Below are 20055 nucleotides of genomic sequence, written 5' to 3' on the forward strand. Positions count from 1 at the left end.
TTTTGAGATCAATTTCAGCTTTACTTTAAACTTGTATTTATCCAATTGTGTGCAAAAGAATGCCTGTTCTTTACTGCGATGTTGACTTTCCTCTTAAAGAAGTACATGAAAATGAACAATTCAAGCTTCTATGTTTTATTGTTACCAAGCTTCCACAGAACATGTGTGCAAACTTCAGGTTTCCCATCTCTAGACTAAGCTAACCAAAAATGCTCACGTCAGCAAACACGCAAAATACATTAAAGAGAAACTTCAATTAATGTTTTTAAAAATCAAACTTTAGAACTAACCTTTTAGAATTAAACTAAGTTGTTGCTCCTTTCCTTTCATATGCATATACCGGGCTAAAGGCTTCCAAAAATAGATCTCTGACTTGGCACAGGACATTTCAAAGAAAAAAACAAAAGGAAAAAAAATAGAGAAAGGAAAAGAGGATTACGCTGACTGGAGAGCAAACTTAGTCCACTTCCTCGATGGTGGGCCCCCCGGAGGCTCCGGACCCGCCGCCGCCAGGGCCGCCCTGGTACAGTTTGCTGATGATGGGGTTGCACACTCTCTCCAGCTCCTTCTGCTTGTGTTCATACTCATCTTTCTCCGCCATCTGGTTTCGGTCAAGCCAGCTGATCACTTCCTGACACTTGTCGAGGATCTTGTTTTTGTCCTGCTCGCTAATCTTGCCCCTCAATTTCTCGTCTTCCACCGACTGCTTGATGTTGTAGGTGTAGGACTCCACGGCGTTCTTCGCGGCAACACGGTCGCGATTGGCCTCGTCTTCGGATTTGTACCGCTCCGCCTCCTGCACCATCCGGTCGATGTCGTCCTTGCTCAGACGCCCCTTGTCATTGGTGATGGTGATTTTATTTTCTTTGCCGGTGCTCTTGTCAGCGGCGGTGACATTGAGGATGCCGTTGGCGTCGATGTCGAAGGTGACCTCGATCTGGGGGACGCCGCGGGGCGCCGGGGGAATCCCGGTCAGGTCGAACTTGCCCAGCAGGTTGTTGTCCTTGGTCATGGCCCGCTCGCCCTCGTACACCTGCACCAGCACGCTGCTCTGGTTATCCGAGTAGGTGGTGAAGGTCTGCGTCTGCTTGGTGGGGATCGTGGTGTTCCTCTTGATGAGAGGGGTCATGACGCCGCCAGCCGTCTCGATGCCCAGCGACAGCGGGGTCACGTCCAGTAGCAGCAGGTCCTGCACGTTCTCGGACTTGTCTCCGATGAGGATGGCCGCCTGCACGGCCGCTCCGTAGGCCACCGCCTCGTCGGGGTTGATGCTCTTGTTCAGCTCTTTGCCGTTGAAGAAATCCTGCAGCAGCTTCTGGATCTTGGGGATTCGGGTGGAGCCGCCGACCAGCACAATCTCCTGGATCTGGCCCTTGTCCAGCTTGGCGTCGCGCAGCGCCTTCTCCACCGGCTCCAGGGTCCCGCGGAAGAGGTCCGCGTTGAGCTCCTCGAAGCGGGCGCGGGTGATGGACGTGTAGAAGTCCACACCCTCGTAGAGCGAGTCGATCTCGATGCTGGCCTGCGTGGACGAGCTCAGGGTGCGCTTGGCGCGCTCGCAGGCGGTGCGGAGCCGCCGCACCGCGCGCTTGTTGGGGCCAATGTCCTTCTTGTGCTTGCGTTTGAACTCCTCCGCCAGGTGGCTCACCATGCGGTTGTCGAAGTCCTCGCCGCCCAGGTGGGTGTCGCCGGCCGTTGACTTCACCTCAAAGATGCCGTCCTCAATGGTCAGGATGGACACGTCGAAGGTGCCCCCTCCCAGGTCAAAGATGAGCACGTTCTTCTCGCCGCCCGCGCAGCCCTTCTTGTCCAGGCCGTAGGCGATGGCCGCTGCCGTCGGCTCGTTGATGATACGAAGCACGTTGAGGCCCGTGATGGTGCCCGCGTCCTTGGTGGCCTGGCGCTGCGAGTCATTGAAATAGGCCGGGACGGTGATGACTGCGCTCTGCACCTTGCCCCCCAGGTAGGCTTCGGCGATCTCCTTCATCTTAGTGAGGACCATGGAGGAGATCTCCTCCGGGAAGAAGGTCTTGATCTCTCCCTTGTACTCCACCTGCACTTTGGGCTTGCCTCCCTCACTAACCACCCGGAAAGGCCAGTGTTTCATGTCCGACTGCACTGTGGCGTCCTCGAACTTCCGTCCGATCAGCCTCTTGGCATCGAAGATGGTATTGGTGGGGTTCATGGCCACCTGGTTCTTGGCGGCGTCTCCAATGAGGCGCTCGGTGTCGGTGAAGGCCACGTAGCTGGGGGTGGTGCGGTTGCCCTGGTCGTTCGCGATGATCTCCACTTTGCCATGTTGGAAGACCCCCACGCAGGAGTAGGTGGTGCCCAGGTCGATGCCGATAGCCGGGCCGCGGGCGGACATCCTGACGCAAAGCTAGGCAAGCGACGTTAGGCGAGAACCCTTGGGATAGAAAGTCCGCGGCGTCAACTAACGGTCAACTTGCACCTGACACCACGAGCGCAACCACCGACTCGCGTTCGCCTCCTTCGCCTCCCCGCACTTATAGCCACCTCCCTGCCGCCCTGTGGAAACTCCTGGAGCCAATCCGCTCCCAGGATCGCCCGCCAAGGCTTGCCTTTGTCTGAGTGACCCGCCCGTGGCCCAACAGATTTCAAGTTGAATGAGGGGGCCCGCGCTGGGAGGCGAGGGCAGGCCGTTATGCAAATATGCCGCTCCCGAGTCTCCTAGTGGCGGGGGTCCGCCGCGCCTTGCGCGCCACCCGCGGCTGGAGTGCGTTAGGCTCGCGTACGCCCCGGACCTCCGCCAGGTGGACATGCTTTTTTTCTCATCTTTGCCTTCCCTAAGGCGGGATTCGTCGACACCCATTGGATTGGCAGGGCACGAGACCAATGGGCAGCGCAGGCTTCCAAGGTGGGTGGGGAAGGAAAAGCTAGGGCGTGGTGGGGGCGGAGGCGCGGAAGGGGAGCCGGGAGAGGGGAGTCGTCTGGGTTGTTCGCTCAGTTCCTAGGCCTTAAGTGCGTGTAGTTCAGTGTCGATGTACTGACTCACCTAGCACGCGGGGCAGGGTAGTTCATTGTGTTGGTTGCACCGAGGAAATAGGGCCAGGATCCCCTTTTTAAAGTTGGCATGGCCTCGGCGTAGGGGCGGCTCCCCCCCCCCCCCCCCCCCGGAGCCGGGGACAAAAATGACACAGAAGTTCAGAATTGGGCTGTGGCCTCCTGGAATTTTACTTCGCGTACTTCGCCGCCTCTCAGTGGGTATGAGCGCTGGACGTCAACAGCCCGGCAGGCGGGAACAACAGAAGCCCGGAGGGAGCCGGGGAGAAACCCCGAAGAGGCCGGCCGTTTTCCGCGCCGCCCGTGGGAGGCCTGCGGAATGGGAGGCTGGGGAGTGGCTGCAACTCGTCTTCCCAGCGTTTAAACTTAATCTACCTCGTTTTCCAGCTGTTTCTGCCCCTCTAAGCTTTCGGATTTTGTCTCCCTGTTCTCTCCACTGCTTTTCTTATTTTTTGTTTCAGGAGTTTTATTCACGGGAAAATCTATAATCAAACCCTCATGTTGAAGCATCATAAAATAACCCAGACTCATGCCCAGCCCGACTCTCGCGTTCCCCACTCACGCGATCATGTTTATGACAGCTCAACTGATGAGATTATTTTCTTTAGCTATGCTGAAGTTACATTAGATTAGAAGCATAAACCCTCAACAGATGTAAAGGAGAGCAATTCATTTTATAAGAGGAATGTGAGGATAGGTTTGGAAGCACTGTCTGGGCTCGAAGGAAAACTAACAAACTCGCTGGGCTAACACTTCACATGGGAGCAGGAGCGGGGAGCTGTAGACAGTCATTCAACGAGCTCTAACAGGTACCTACTGTGCGACAGTAAAAAGACAGATGAGCTAGTCTGTTGTATGAGGTTGAGAATCTAATAACGAGATAAACATAATGCGAGAGAAGTGTTATTGGAACACAATGGAGGGGCACATGCAGACAGAAAAGTGAAGGCTTCCTGGAAGAGATGACATGCTGATCCAGGCGCTGAAGTTTGCCAACAAAGGGGGAAAGGCATTCTTTGGATGGGTTGAGGTAGCTTGGGCTAAGAGGAGAGCAACTACAAGTTCTGTGCAAATTAGTGTCACTACAAGGGCAAGGATACAAGTAAGAAATAGTGTCTTCAGGCCCTGGCTGGACGGCTGGGTTGGTGAGAGCATCGTCCCAAAGCGCTGAGGGTGCCAGTTTGATCCTGTCAGGGCACATAGAGGAGCAGATGATGTTCCTGTCTCTCTCTAAAATCAATAAAATAAACATTAAAAAAGAAAAGAAAGTGTCTTCAGGTGGACAGGATACATTTAAGAGCTCTATGTGCCATGTTTCCCCTCACCCACCTAGGCTATAGGAGGTGGGGAACTACCCTTTAAAAGAGGGTAGTAATAGACAGCCTGTATCGAAGTTGTGTGAGACAGTGCTGGAGCCAAGTTTTTGTCTTGAGAAATACACAGTAATCTGTGACCAAGAAGTAATGTTGCTAGAACCCTATAAAGTCTATCAATGAACACTTACATTTCATTTATCAAATTGTGTATGTACAGTAATTTCCAATCTTCAAAGACACATTTACTATTAATTTGTTAATCTCATTAGTTAAATAGTACTGGTTTTAACCATAATTCCTATCTCCTCTGGAATTAAAAAATTTGAATTAGGAAAACTTTAAAGAAAATATTAGGAAAACAAAGATAAAGACCAAAAGTTTTCTTTTGAACCTGCCTTAAATTCTGAACACCTATCTCTTGATTTTATTCTTGCAAGTTGATGTCTTTTATGTATTTTTTTAAAAAAGGGAATTAAAGGGTTGGAGAACAATCCAAATTCTTTGTAGGGCTGATAATATGATATGATTTAGAGACAGCATACCCACAAAAAGAACTATAAGAAACAGACTCTTCAGATCACTTGTATTGAGACAGCCCTCACTCATTTACCTCAAAGCAAGATTGCAAAAAGCAAACATGCCAGTTCTTATACACAAACACTAAAATTAGAACTTCAGAAGGGAGAGGTTCTTAGTAACTATGTACAGTCATTACAAACAACTCTTGTAATCTAACAACCACATTCATCTTTAACACCGTTTTCTGAAACTACAGTAACAATTTATCTGCATTTTCATTAGCTATATATATCTTTTTTTCTGCTCTAACTTTTCACCTAGTAACCTGATGTATCATATTTTAGATGGCATCATGAGCTTTCCCAAAAAGACACAGTATTTCCATTTTGATCTTACATGAAATAAACTTTTGTAGTCCTAGAGCATTATCATACATTGAGCATTCTTGGAATTTTAACATGGTTCCTGATTTGTATTGACTTTTTAAAAATCTTGTTCTTTTTGATGATTGTGGTTCAGAATTCATTAAAAATATGACTTGACCCATCAAAATGATCAAATTTACATCTGAGAATACTTGCACTAGAGAAGCAAATATGAATAAAATAAGGTCTAAAACTATGTGTATGGATAGTCAGGCTTGCCCTAAGGAGACTGAGCAAAATCACTTTTTCCCAAATTACTAGGGAAAAAAATTTATAATCCATTGGAAGTACCCTGTCCCAAAATATTTATCCAGTCACCTGTCAATATAAGAAATATTTCACTATTTGCTTCTTTTAGTCTTGGAAAACTAAAGTTACAGCTAAACTATAGATACAACAGTAGCCTGGGGTAGAACACTACCATGCCTGGTGTGGAAGGCTATCAGACTCAAACCTGGAAGAGGCTTTTCCAGATAGAACTATATCTGTGACCACAGCAGACAAATTGTACATACTTCAGTTTTGTAGAGTACTAACTTGGAGGATAGACTCCTGTAGAACAGTCTGAAATGATCTGAAAGAAGTTAAGTTTTTGCCTTATGTACATGAAGAGTCAGAATCAGTGTGCCATTATTGTTGACACATTAAGTGAAATCAAATTAACTGAAGTTATGACAGTCATCTTTCATAACTGATCTGAAATGAATACTCATTGCTGATCACTTGAAACAAAATTATTAACCTCTTTAACTGAAAATAAAATGAATTATACTGGTTAGGAGGTTATTTCTACGAATAAATTATGGTTTTATTTTGAGAAACAACCCCCTGAAATAGCTAAATACTATGTCAGTGAATTTTTATAAATAATTTTTTTATATTATAAAGAAACCCAAGTCACTTGTTGCTATTAGTGTTTGCCATGAAATAGTGCTTTCTCAGTCATTATATATTAACAGGAAACAGGACCTAGCAGTAGTAATTTTAGTTAATTTTTTTTTTGCATTACCTGTGAACCTGCTCAGGACCACCATAATTAGCTGTTTCAGATAATTTATTATTTTGGTATTAGAGAATGGAAAGAATTGAAAATTTTTCAGAAAATAATTTTTTAAAGGGCCAGATTGAAAAATACAGTATAAATAAAAGTAGTATACAGATGATTTAACTTCTGAACATAGAGGAGCAAATTTTATTAGGTAAAAGCAATGGACTAAAAATGTTAACAAAAATTCTCTATATAATCCAATAAACTTCATTTTATACTCATACACAGAAAATATTATAGAATGCATTCATATCACTTATTATTTATTACATTTTTATTTTAGTACAGTAAAAATTTAAGCCATATTTTTTTTAGTCTAATTCCACCAGTCAATTAAAAATTGAGTCTCTACTATATTGATCTGGCACCTTTAAATATAGATAATATTTTTTTTATCATTTCTATTTCCTATTTCTTAGCAGTCTGTAGTTCTAAAGGCTTCCTGAAGCTCCCAAAAGAGATTAACTCTAGTTTTGTTTTGTTTTTTAGAAACTAACACTTCTCTAAACTTATTTTAAAGCAGTTGAATTCATATAAATTTAAAATCTTTAGTGGATTTCTCTTCACCTTCTCACCCCTGCATTCACCATCACATTGTAATTGACTTTCTCTGATTTTTGGTAATCTGTTAGAATGAATATTCAAGTTATCCTATTTTATAGCTAGAGATCTAAAATTACTTCCGCGTGTATACTCTAAGTTAGAGCTCTTTGTGCAACTCTTTTTAAAAATATTTGAATAGGCATAAAACATAATATACATTTCTGAAAATATATGACATCTTGATATTGCACAATAAACAAAAATAATAACATAATAATGAACTGGGTACACAGTTTACCAAAAATAAAACTACAATACATTGACAATAAGAAAATAATATGGCTAGAAGATTCATATAGTTAAGGAATGTGTGTATGAGCATATCTATAAAACAAAGTATTGTAACCAATTTAATATTTCACCAAACATTTCATTTTGTCATGAAAGGTCTTTAAAAATATGTTAACTGTTGTTTTATTCAATTAGTTGAATTTTATCTTGAAATTTAAAAACTGAGAAACATTAATACTGAGAATGGTGAACAGAAACTCATTCTGTCCTATTAGGTTAGTTTGCTAAATTCAAAAGAAAATAATGTCTTTAAGATACACTGTTCCTGGTTGTGATTTGTGAAAATCTATTATTATTGAAGAAGTAATTACACTTCTGTTTTTCCTTCAAGTTAACAGACTTAAAAGAGAGCTTCATTATAATAAAGTTTACAACATATATACAGTGAAAAAGAAGGGCAAATGTTATATTACAATAACTGTTTTCTTGTTACAATATTGGTCTTATTTTTTTTCTTTGTATCCACATTTTTCATTTATAGTCTACAGGTTTTGATGTATAATTTTTTAAATTGTCTAAATGCATTTCCTAATATATAAACTCTGATTCAGATTATCTTAAATAATTCTAAAGTTTAGAATTATACGCATTTATACAATTATGTGATTATCTCTATAATATTTATTGTAGCCTGTAAGCCTTTTAGAAGGGACCCTTGAAGATAGTTTATAAAATTTCATTTTAGTGTAGCTTTACTCACTGATGTCTTATGAATATTCTACTTTTCTTTAGCAGATTTTCCACAAATACTAGGAGAGTCTTCATGAATCAATTTTTGTCACAACAAAGTGATTTCAAAGTGATCTTTACTGAGTTTTCTTGGATGCTCGCAACTGGAACTTTTGGGGCTGATGAGGTTTGTCAGGAAGACAGAAAAGATGGTGTCACTTCAGATCTGATATTCCTGGGTCTGGACTTAAAGATTATCTGTTGAAGATTGATTCTTCCCCATGTTCTCTCCAAATTCAGATCTCACTTCTCCAGAGGTTTAGAAGGCCCTATTTCACCACTGCCACACAGAAAAAGACAAAACTCAAGAAAAATAATAGTGCAAGTTGGCTGCTCTACAAGATACAACATTAAGTCTTAGGCCAGAATTTCATGGCTTTTGATATCAAGCCAGCACACTATTTCTAGAACAAAGAATGAAAACAAAAGTATAGTTCCTAGAACTGAAATTTATTTAATTTCTTCCCCAATGTAACTCATTATATCCTTCAAATATAAGGTGTTGTTACTCAAATAATTCTTCAACTATAGGGGTGCTTTTCCCCCCTTGATCTAAGCTAGAAAGGGTAAGGCATATAAATATGTAACATAAAAAAAGATAGGAGGTCAGCCAGGTAGACAAAAGTAGGGAGGAAGAAAGCAGTTAAGTGTTTTCCTTCAAATAAAAGAATTTTACAGTGAATTTTAACTTAATGGCAAATCTGGTTAAAACATAGACCTAAAAGTTTAAAAGTGAAACATCAAGCTAACATTATTCTCTTTGAATATTGTGTTGTATACACTTTGCAAATGAAAATAAAGACAACACAAACACACCCACATTTCCCTTCAAATTCACAAATTTATAGTTCCCCTAACCTGCCCCAATGATTCTGAGTAGAATTATTTTTTTGCTGCAATGCTTTGCCTGAATTTAAAAAAAAAAAGAGATTGTCTCTTAAAATATTTTCCCCTCACATGGAAGGAACATATATATAAGCATTTGAAAGAAATGGTGACTAATAATCTGCATGCAACCATGTCCTTTTTTTTGGCCCTTTGATCCCAGTTCCCTGTGATTTCTTACTTATTATAATGGCAATTAGTACATCGATACATTCAATCTAGAGCCAAGTACTGAGTTGTAATCTAATATCTTTTTCTGTCAGCAAATGAATATAAGATTATGAGAAATTATAATGGCTTCCTGCTCCCTGGTGACCTGTGGTAGATTTTTTTTTTTTTTCCTTCCATTTTTCTGAAGCTGGAAACAGGGAGAGACAGCAGACAGACTCCCGCATGCACCCGACCAGGATCCACCCGGCACGCCCACCAGGGGGCGATGCTCTGCCCATCCTGGGTGTCGCCATGTTGCGACCAGAGCCACTCTAGCGCCTGAGGCAGAGGCCACAGAGCCATCCCCAGCGCCCGGGCCATCTTTGCTCCAATGGAGCCTTGGCTGCGGGAGGGGAAGAGAGAGACAGAGAGGAAAGCGCAGCGGAGGGGTGGAGAAGCAAATGGGCGCTTCTCCTGTGTGCCCTGGCCGGGAATCGAACCCGGGTCCTCCGCACGCTAGGCCAACGCTCTACTGCTGAGCCAACCGGCCAGGGCCTGTGGTAGATTTTGATAGGCTGAATAACTATCACTAACAAATCTCAATAATTTGGTTCTCCTGAACATAAAGGGAACAACTTAAATATTCTGCTCACAAAAAGTAGGGGGTATTTTATCACTTCATATTCACTTTGAAATATCCCCTACTTTTTGTGAGCAGTATAGGATTTAAACTTCTTAATGCTAAAGTCAAGTAAGCATGTGCACATAAACATGTAGGTGGTATTATGTTGGTTTAAAATTAGCATGAATTTGCAAGCTGCCATTGTGATTTGGTTAATATTTATATTTTACCAATACACTTCCAAATCCGTGGATTTTAGCTTCTTGCCAGCATGTCATTTTATAAGCAGGTAAATTTTATATGGTTTTAGTATGTGACTCCATGTTACCAAGTAATATATCCAAGAGTTCGATAGAAAGTCATGAGAAGGGGCCACCCAAATGATTATATAATTACTCATCTATTTTTTTTTTAAAGAGACAGAGAGAGTCAGACAGAGGGATAGATAGGGACAGACAGACAGGAACAGAGAGAGATGAGAAGAATCAATCATTAGTTTTTCATAGCGGCACCTTAGTTATTCATTGATTGCTGAGAGAGATGAGAAGCATCAATCAGTTTTTCGTAGGGACACCTTAGTTATTCATTGATTGCTTTCTCATATGTGCCTTGACCATGGGCCTTCAGCAGACCAAGTAACCCTTTGCTCAAGCCAGCGACCTTGGGCTCAAGCTGGTGAGCCTTGCTCAAACCAGAGGAGCCCGCATTCAATCTGGCGACCTCGGGGTCTCAAACCTGGGTCCTCTGCATCTCAGTCCGACAGTCTATCCACTGCGCCACCGCCTGGTCAGGCTCATTCTTCTATTCTAACTGAAGTACAATCTCGCAGATGATAGATCGTTCAAGTAGCAGACTTAACATATAGTCAAAAGCTATATTGTATAGAAATCAATCGATGCATAAAGTTAAAATCAGATCTACTGGGAGGAAACTTTCACTTAAACCATTAAATAACTTCATTTTTTCATTATTTGCTGCTAGGTTAAGGTGAATATACAGCTATTGTTTCCTGAAATTAAGTTCTTTTACAAGTAAGATTTTTTTTTTTTACAAGTAAGACTTTTAAAGTTTACACTAGAAAGCCATAGATTTTATTTTTTTGATAAATTACAAATGGCTAGAAAAACCAACATTTGTTTTTAGGCAAATTTTGATTGCTCTATAAATTTTAATCAATCACAATCAATATAGTAATTGTGGATTTTGTTTTTTAGCCAAAGAAATGAAAATTTTCTTATCCACATCCTCTGTTAAAGCAAAAAGAGGAAACTAGTTATTCTGGGGTCCTGATTTTTCCTGGGAATCTTTTCAAATAAGTTGAATTGTTCATCAGTGGTAACCAGTAAAAGGCATTGGGACTGGTGGAAAAGAGCAAAACATAAAAGGGGCAGGGGGAGTTAACAGATGTTGAACTATGTTTTATAATTAATATTTAATTGAGCACCTGCCATGGACCTAAAAAAAATGGCTGATAATCCCACTAAATGTTTTAAGTTTATATAAAATTAAAACATTAGTATTTAGTCTTTATTTCCAAAACATCATTCTGAATGAACCATTCAAATAAAGTTTTATTTCCGACCGACGTATTTTCACATTATTCAATGTGTTCATCAGGTACCCACTGTTACCAGTTACCTTACCAGGCACTGCAGATGACAAGTGATGGACAAGAAGCACGGTCTCATAGGAGCTTTAGCGCTCATGTTCCTAGGCTGAAAAGACCTTTCTTTGTACTTCTTGGTAGGTTGAGTATGTATGTAGGTTAGTGGTCAAATATAGGAATGAAGAAATCAGACAGGTCTAAGCTCAAATTCCAACTCTATAGTATTTAGTTTCAGTGTGGTCTCAGGATAAAATATTGTCTGAACCTCAGTCCCCATCTGAAAAATTAGAATGATACCTCATAAGGCTGTGAGGACTAATTAAAACGAAATATGTATTTAGCAGAGTAGAAAGTGCGCTAAATGGATATGAGGATTACTAGTGAGAGCCTCGGATGGATGGATCATGCGTTTCCAAATCTGACCTGCAGCTTCAGCTTAACACCAAATATAACTCTACTTGCTTGTTTCCTGATATTCATCCTGTCAACCCCATTTTACTGCACCTCAGCTATGGGAAACATTCCACAAGGATATGTTCCCACAGAGCTTTTCAGTAAGTACCCTGAAATCCTCAGCCTTGGTATAATGCTAGAGTACCTGCATGGCAGTAGCATTCACTACTGACAAGCATTTCTTAAACAGGAGATGAGATGGGGATAGTGAGCAAAGATGAAGAACTGATCAAAATAGATTAATGGCAAAAAATTTTTATTCATAAAACCATTTAAAATAAAATATCAAATCTCTTTATTCTCAACCATGTGTGCACATACACATTCAGGTTACTTTTTTTTTTTTTTTTTTTTTTTACAGAGACAGAGAGAGGGATAGACAGGGACAGACAGACAGGAACGGAGATGAGAAGCATCAATCATTAGTTTTTCATTGCGCGTTGCAACACCTTAATTGTTCATTGATTTTCTCATACATGCCTTGACCGCGGGCCTTCAGCAGACCGAGTAACCCCTTGCTCCAGCCAGTGACCTTGGGTCCAAGCTGGTGAGCTTTTTGCTCAAACCAGATGAGCCCTCGCTCAAACTGGCAACCTCGGGTTCTCGAACCTGGGTCTTCCGCATCCCAGTCCAACGCTCTATCCACTGCGCCACCACCTGATCAGGCCATTCAGGTTACTTTTAAAAATTATTTTTATTGATTGATTTTAGAGAGGGGTGAGGGAGGAGTGATGGAAAGAGGGAGTGATGGAGGGAGGGAGAGAATCATCGATGTTGTTCCACTTATCTATGCATTCATTGGTTTATTCTTGTATGTGTCCTGACCAGGGATAGAACCTGTAACCTTGGCGTATCTGGATGATGCTCTGATAAACTGAGCTACCTGGCCGGAGTTATTTTTCTTTTGGTTGGTACTGATATAGTTTTTAACAATGACAAATTTTTGTTTAACTATTACACTAGTTCTTTGTGGGGAATTTTCCAGAGAACTAGTAACAATGGAAGTTCCTTAACAAGTGATTTAGAGAAACAAGTAGTTTTAATCCGGAGAAAGTTGCCAACCACCAGCAGCCTCTCTCCCCACTTTTTAAGAACATAATAGTATACTATCTCTAATATTTAAGCATATTTTTGGCATATTCATAATTGTTTCATTAGGCTTCTATAGCTCTAATTGAATTCTTCTAATCTAATAAAATTATTTTAACCTATCAAGTACTCAATCTTAACTTATCTCACTTAGAAAGTTTCAATTTTTTTTTTTTTTTGGCGAGAGGACAAATAGGGACAGACAGGGAGAGATTAGAACAGTGGTCCCCAAACTATGGCCCGCGGGCCACATGCAGCCCCGAGGCCATTTATCGGGCCCCCACTACACTTTCTGAAGGGGCACCTCTTTCATTGGTGGTCAGTGAGAGGAGCATAGTTCCCAGTGAAATACTGGTCAGTTTGTTGATTTAAATTTACTTGTTCTTTATTTTAAATATTGTATTTGTTCCTGTTTTGTTTTTTTACTTTAAAATAAGATATGGCCTGACCTGTGGTGGCGCAGTGGATAAAGCGTCGACCTGGAAATGCTGAGGTCGCTGGTTCGAAACCCTGGGCTTGCCTGGTCAAAGCACATATGGGAGTTGATGCTTCCAGCTCCTCCCCCCTTCTCTCTCTCTGTCTCTTGTCTCTCTCTCTCTGTCTCTCCCTCTCCTCTCTAAAATGAATAAATAAATTAAAAAAATAAAAAATAAAATAAAATAAGATATGTGCAGTGTGCATAGGGATTTTTCATAGTTTTTTTTTATAGTCCGGCCCTCCAACAGTCTGAGGGACAGTGAACTGGCCCCCTGTGTAAAAAGTTTGGGGATTCCTGGATTAGAAGCATCAATTCTTCCTTGTGGTACCTTAGTTGTTCATTGATTTCTTTCTAATACTGTATGTGCCTTGACTGGGAGGCTACAGCAGTGACTCCTTGCTCAAGCCAGTGGCCTCAGGGCTTCAAACCTGGGTCCTCTGCGTCCCAGGCTGATGCTCTATCCCAGGGGTCCCCAAACTTTTTACACAGGGGGCCAGTTCACTGTCCCTCAGACCGTTGGAGGGCTGCACTATAAAAAAAAAACTATGAACAAATCCCTATGCACACTGCACATATCTTATTTTAAAGTAAAAAACAAAATGGGAACAAATACAATATTTAAAATAAAGAACAAGTTAATTTAAATCAACAAACTGACCAGTATTTCAATGGGAACTATGCTCCTCTCACTGACCACCAATGAAAGAGATGCCCCTTCCGGAAGTGCTGCGAGGGCCAGGTAAATGGCCTCAGGGGGCCGCATGTGGCCCGCGGGCCGTAGTTTGGGGACCCTGCTCTATCCATTGCACCACCACCTAGTCAGGATCAAATGTTTTCTGTTGTTTTTTTTTAATTCAATTTTTATATCTTGTTCGTATTTTTGTTTTCAACTACATTATTTAAATATAATTTTTCAGGTCAGTTTATTATATTTTCCTTTTCATTAGTGCTCTGAGTGCCCTCACAAACTTATTTAACTTATTTCAATTCTTTTTTTTTTTTTTCTGAAGCTGGAAACGGGGAGAGACAGTCAGACAGACTCCCGCATCCGCCCGACAGGGATCCACCCGGCACGCCCACCAGGGGCGATGCTCTGCCCACCAGGGGGCCATGCTCTGCCCCTCCGAGGCGTCGCTCTGCCTCGACCAGAGCCACTCTAGCGCCTGGGGCAGAGGCCAAGGAGCCATCCCCAGCGCCCGGGCCATCTTTGCTCTAATGGAGCCTTGGCTGCGGGAGGGGAAGAGAGACAGAGAGGAAGGAGGGGGTGGTGGAGAAGCAAATGGGCGCTTCTCCTATGTGCCCTGGCCGGGAATCGAACCCGGGTCCCCCGCACGCCAGGCCGATGCTCTACCGCTGAGCCAACCGGCCAGGGCCTATTTCAATTCTTTTATCTTTAGAACTAGCCCCTGGAATCCTTCTCCCAATTTTTATCTGTATTCAAAAACTTTACATATTAAACATTAGCCATGTGCCATTTTACTTATATAACACATTTCTCTGAATATACGAGAGTCCTTGTCTACTGCCACATGGTGTGCTTCATTAACCTCTGAGATTCTTAATCCTGTTTACTAGAGAACTATAAACATCCGAGTTGCACTGTAATCGATGGCAAGGTTGTTGGGCAGACTCCATTTTTCCAGAATTATTGCTAGAGCATAAAAGTCCTTTTTTTTTTTTCTGTATTTTTCTGAAGCCGGAAACGGGGAGAGACAGTCAGACAGACTCCCCCATGCGCCCTACCGGGATCCACCTGGCACGCCCACCAGGGGGCGAAGCTCTGCCCCTCCCGGGCGTCGCTCTGTTGCAACCAGAGCCACTCTTGCGCCTGGGGCAGAGGCCGAGGAGCCATCCCCAGCGCCCGGGCCATCTTTGCTCCAGTGGAGCCTCAGCTGCGGGAGGGGAAGAGAGAGACAGAGAGGAAGGAGAGGGGGAGGGGTGGAGAAGCAGATGGGCGCTTCTCCTGTGTGCCCTGGCCGGGAATTGAACCCGGGACTTCTGCACGCCAGGCCAACGCTCTACCACTGAGCCAACCGGCCAGGGCCCATAAAAGTCCTTTTAAGCAAGACTGTGTTTATGAGACAGAAAGAGAAACAAGATTGCACATACCTATATTCATCTAGACTTTCTTTTCATTTTTAGATTTCAGGGCTGATCAAATTATAAAAGTGGGAGGGGCACACAGCTTCCATAACCTTGATTCACTGTCTTCACAGCACTGGAGGGCAAGAAGTAATAGTAAGCTACTAACTCTACCCCAAGAGAGGGAAGAAAATGAGAGGAAACTGGGCTGGACAGAGGTATTGGTTATTTTTCATTCCTTGTAGTTTTAAAAGGCAAGGACACTGTAAACAAACTCTTTGCTTTAACAAGGGAAATTGTACATTACACTTAAAGAAGCCTATGCTATGCCCCTGCAACTAGTTCCAGAATAAAAGGTGTATGCCCTGTGTAACATGAGACTGGGAGAAAACATTGTTGAGGTGTGGCTTTGTGAAACTATAAACATCTCAGTCATGTAAAATTAGAGGTTATGTCTGATGTTTATGTATTTACTTGCTAATTGTTACATGTCAAAATGCTAAGTTAAACCCCATTTTCTAATGGAATAGACAATCCATTAGAAAATGAATTGGTAGTTGTGGAAGTATTTAGAAAGAACCCTGTTCTTTGTGGGAACACCAGTGCAGTAGATTTTGATGAGGGTTATGTAAAACAGTGGTCTCAAAGAAAATTATGTTTACTACAATACTATAGTTTAGAAATTTGGTTTGAGTTTATCTCATCTCTCTACACTATTCTCTGATGGTCTCTGGGTTTTTACAGAACTTTTATCAGGTTCTTATCAGTGATGTACATAGCATATTTCATTTTTAAGCTGCATTTCAGATTTAATTACTTGCTAAACTACTTTATCCAAAACTAAGATGAATCACTTCTTCTGCTATGTGGCTTTTTTTTTTAATCCTCAATTTCTCCTCTATCTTTTTGTGTATTTTTCCCCATCTCTACTTCTCATGGCTCATGTACTATTTCTATTCTTAACACCTCAATATCTTCCCACAAATCTGTGCTCTAATACTTCTCTGTCAACTAAATCTGTGCGAGTCAATAGATCTCTCAATTTTCTTGGCAACTTGCTCTTTTATGAAAGCTGTATACAAAAATATGACTTGTGTATCTTAAAAATCTGATATAAAAAAAGAGCAACACTATTCATAATCACAAAATTATACTTTTAAATATGGCAGTTATTTAAAGTAATTCACATTAAAAGGCAATCTATTTGATAGTTGTGTTTATTGGCAGGTCAGTTTGCCAATGCTTTAATTCACATGTATTTCGTGTAGACCCTGTGTCAGCAACAACAGTAATGTTATTTTAACTAAAAAATGATAAACTATTTCCATTTATATGCTCTGATTATTTTATAGTCCTCAAGCTTTGTAGTCCTTTACAGAAAAAATAAAGCATGGTGATAACTGCAATTTGCCACAACACATTTTCTCCAAATCTGAAATAGTATAAAAGACAAGACATTTATTTGCACACTCTACTTTTATAGACCAATCAGATTTGTAATTGATTTCTTTATTTTATTAGCTTTATTAATATACATGGCAGCTTTCTCAAATCTCAAAGAAGTTCCAAAAGTATGTAATTTTAAAGGTGAAAAATCATTTTCTTCAGATGTTATATTCCTAGAGAACTATTAAAATCTATTTATATAAACAAAAATAATTGATAAACTAACACACTTTAGAAATCAGAATATTTTAAATTATTTTAAATGAATACAAGATATGTTTTTTTTAATTAACTATCATAGTTAAATTTAATATCACAAAACAAAATGACTTGTCCCATGAATTTCTCAAATAGGATAAAGTCATTGGGTTTTACACTTAATATAAGTTTTAAATGTCATTATTAAATGATAATATTTTATCAATTATAGGAAAATACTCATTTATAGGAATTTCCTTAGGTCCATCAATCTTTTTAGGCCAACTTTGAGCCCATGTCAACCTTCAAGGTTAGATTCAGTGCACCTAACCTGCCTAATAAAAATATGAATTTCATTGATAAGAAGGGGGAATAAACAGTGGCTAAATCACTGTTCAACTTACCAAAACGGGGGGGAGGGGAGAAAAAGAAAAGAGCTAAAAGTAAATGGGATAGCTTCAAGTAACTAATTACTTAAAAAAATTATTTTTAACTTAAATGGGAATGGCCAATGATATTGGGTTTAAATTTTCACAGGATAACCTTAAAAAAAACCCACATAGAAATAGTAAAGTCATCACCTTATTGATAAAAAACTAAAGTTTAATAGTCATTAAAGGGGTAACAACCACTTATAGTCTACATTTAAAAGTAATTTTAATCATCGCTAAAACAAACTAAAAACAAAGAATTCTATTAAGAAAAAAATGATAAACATTTCATAACATCTAAAATGTAGATACTTAAGATCTAAAGAAAAATATTTAAGGTTAAAGGGCCTTGAAATATTTTTCCCAACAATTCATCTTAGAAAAATCAATTTCTAAATAACTCATATCCTTTGCTTTGGTGTTTTGTCTGCTATCAACTAAACATTTGTACAGTAGAAAATGACTTATGTTCTTTTCAAATGCTTGGCATTATAATGTGATCTCATATCTTTCCTCAAGTTAAATTTTGCTCCACATATTCCACATGTATAGAGATGAACATCCATGTGCTGTTCCAACTGCTCATTATTTGGGAATATCTGAAAGCAGACCTGGCACATAGTCTCACCAGCAGATAAATGAGAAATCATATGCCGTACATGGTCATGTTTTCTGAAGTTTCCTTGATCACAAATGGAACAGACATACCTGGCCATGCCTTTGTGCATATCATTGTGCAGGCGCAACTGACGTTCCCTTAAAAACTGCTTTCCACATGTCTGACACACAAACTGTTTTTCCTTAGTATGAACAGTATAGTGTTCTCTTAGGTGACACCGCTGATAAAATCCTTTTCCGCATAGATTACAAAAATGCTTTCGTCTGTGATCTCTTTCATTTTCTTCCATGATGGCACTTTTAAACATATCTTGGTCTAGGCAGCCAGACATATGTTCAACCACTAGATTCTCGGTTTCAAAACGCTGGCCACAATTAGGACACCGAAAAGGGCAAGCAGAATGTTTAAATAACTGCTTTTTTTGGATATTGTTTATCTGGAAATGATTGTCCCTGAAATCATCCAACATTTCAACAAACATATCTCTGATTTCAGACTGCTCATCAGGGTTCTCTTCCATGTCCATTTTCTCCTCAGCATTTCCTAACCCATTCATTGTCAGATCTTGGGGTTCTCCACATCTTTGAGCATGTTCCTGAAGTTGTCTACCCTTCACAAGGATTTGTCCACATTTGCCACATGCACAGATATTTTCAATGTGTTTGGCTAAGTAATGAGAGGACAGGTCTTCTTCAGTTATTGTGAGTCCGCACAGCTCACAAGATGCATTTTCAGTGTCCTCTGGTACAGGACTGCTGTTGTTAGGGGCCCTCGTAGTTTCTAAACCACCTCTTTCATCGGCATTTATCGACATCCGAGGTTTTAGAGTTTTCCTACCACTTTTTTTAATACTGACATCTTCTTCAACATAATATCTGTAAAATGGCTCTTCAGGTTCATCTTCTAATTCATCATTGTCAGTGGATTCATTGCAATCTTTATCAGTAACTTTAATAATGTTAAAGTCTTTTAGTTCATCTGTGGGAATATCTTCTGGCTCCATCTTGATAATGATTCTTTTCCTCTCGGCAGCTCTGCTTTTTTCTTCACTGGCTAGTTCAGACTCCACTGTGCTACTCTTTCTGCTTCCAGCAGTTGAAGTTGAATCATCAGCAGCCTCGCTTGTGTCTCCTCTATATTTGTCCGTCTGTGCAGAAAATGTCTTCGAAGAATCCTTCTCAACAAATTCAGCTTTGATATTACTGTCTTTTCCGTCTCTAACATCCACTATTCTGTGATAGGATCTCGTGTTCTGGTATGAGTGTCTGTTAGTACAGGTTAGCACATGCTCATCTAATAATTTCTCACAGCTAAAGCCAAATCCACAACTATCACAGGTAAAACTTCGACCAAAGCGCCGTGACACACGTTCCTTTGGAGCAGATAATTTGGACACAGAACTTTTTTTACATACATCATATAGTGGTTCAGGAAAATTACTTAATTGTAAAGACTCCTCATCAGTCTCTCTGTTATGTGGTGTGTTTACTGTTGAACTTGGCTCTGCACACCACCGACTGGCTTCACTGCCATTTCTAGCCACAGTATCTTCATACATTCTTACTCCAAATATCATTTTGTTGTTCTGTTTGCTAGAAGCAGAAGATGAACATTTTGAACTAGAACAATCTGCATCCTGTATGTCTTCTAAGCAGTCAGGAACATTGTACAGCTGTAGGTAATTCATTGCCACCTTAAACTGCTCAAAACTGGAGGGAGCTGTCATAATTTTTCCTAAATACATAAACTGCAAAATAAGATCAAAACACTCAGCACTAATTTTCATGTTGCTGAGATTCAGTTGTGCAGTACTATGTTGATGGTTCATGAAAAACATTCTAAAATAGGAGCTACAAGCAGCTAGCACGGCTTTGTGTGCTTGAAAGTAAATGTCATCAATCGCAATACAACAGTCACAGAGAAAACCCCATTCCCTTTGGTTGTTTAGCTGCTGCAGGACGTAGCTGCTGTGGCTGGGCTTTGCCATCTTCTATTAATTAGAGACCTATATAAAACAAAAACATTACAGTTAGACAACATATCA

The 20055-nt window shown here is 40.7% G+C and overlaps 2 protein-coding genes and 1 non-coding gene across 5 annotated transcripts in view; 1 reads left to right on the forward strand and 2 right to left on the reverse strand.

Moving 5' to 3' along the window:
- On the reverse strand, window positions 1-2771 carry HSPA2 (heat shock protein family A (Hsp70) member 2). The gene has a single exon (XM_066342124.1). It carries the CDS (start codon window positions 2363-2365, stop codon window positions 458-460), a length of 1908 nt encoding a protein of 635 aa, XP_066198221.1. The 5' UTR covers window positions 2366-2771; the 3' UTR covers window positions 1-457.
- A 3171-nt stretch (window positions 2772-5942) lies between these two features.
- On the forward strand, window positions 5943-6006 carry LOC136377997 (small nucleolar RNA SNORD2). Its single transcript, XR_010746588.1, has one exon. It is a non-coding gene; the product is annotated as a small nucleolar RNA SNORD2 (small nucleolar RNA).
- Window positions 6007-6473: 467 nt separating this feature from the next.
- ZBTB1 (zinc finger and BTB domain containing 1) overlaps window positions 6474-20055 on the reverse strand; it is a 29109-nt gene continuing 15527 nt past the window's right edge. For 2 of the 3 annotated variants that reach the window (XM_066388476.1, XM_066388478.1), the window contains one exon: window positions 15143-20016. In XM_066388476.1, coding sequence (XP_066244573.1) covers window positions 17857-19998 — 2142 coding nt within the window. In that variant the 5' untranslated portion in view covers window positions 19999-20016 and the 3' untranslated portion in view covers window positions 15143-17856. Of the gene's footprint in view, window positions 8233-15142; window positions 20017-20055 lie in introns of those variants that run through there. The other variant, XM_066388479.1, reaches the window with a different exon arrangement.

The sequence above is a fragment of the Saccopteryx leptura genome, chromosome 6 (assembly GCF_036850995.1).
Source record: "Saccopteryx leptura isolate mSacLep1 chromosome 6, mSacLep1_pri_phased_curated, whole genome shotgun sequence".
Taxonomy (NCBI): domain Eukaryota; kingdom Metazoa; phylum Chordata; class Mammalia; order Chiroptera; family Emballonuridae; genus Saccopteryx; species Saccopteryx leptura.

Bases quoted from the DNA above. Each gene is read 5' to 3' on its own strand.
- HSPA2 (XM_066342124.1), bottom strand. From the start codon at position 2,365: ATGTCCGCCCGCGGCCCGGCTATCGGCATCGACCTGGGCACCACCTAC.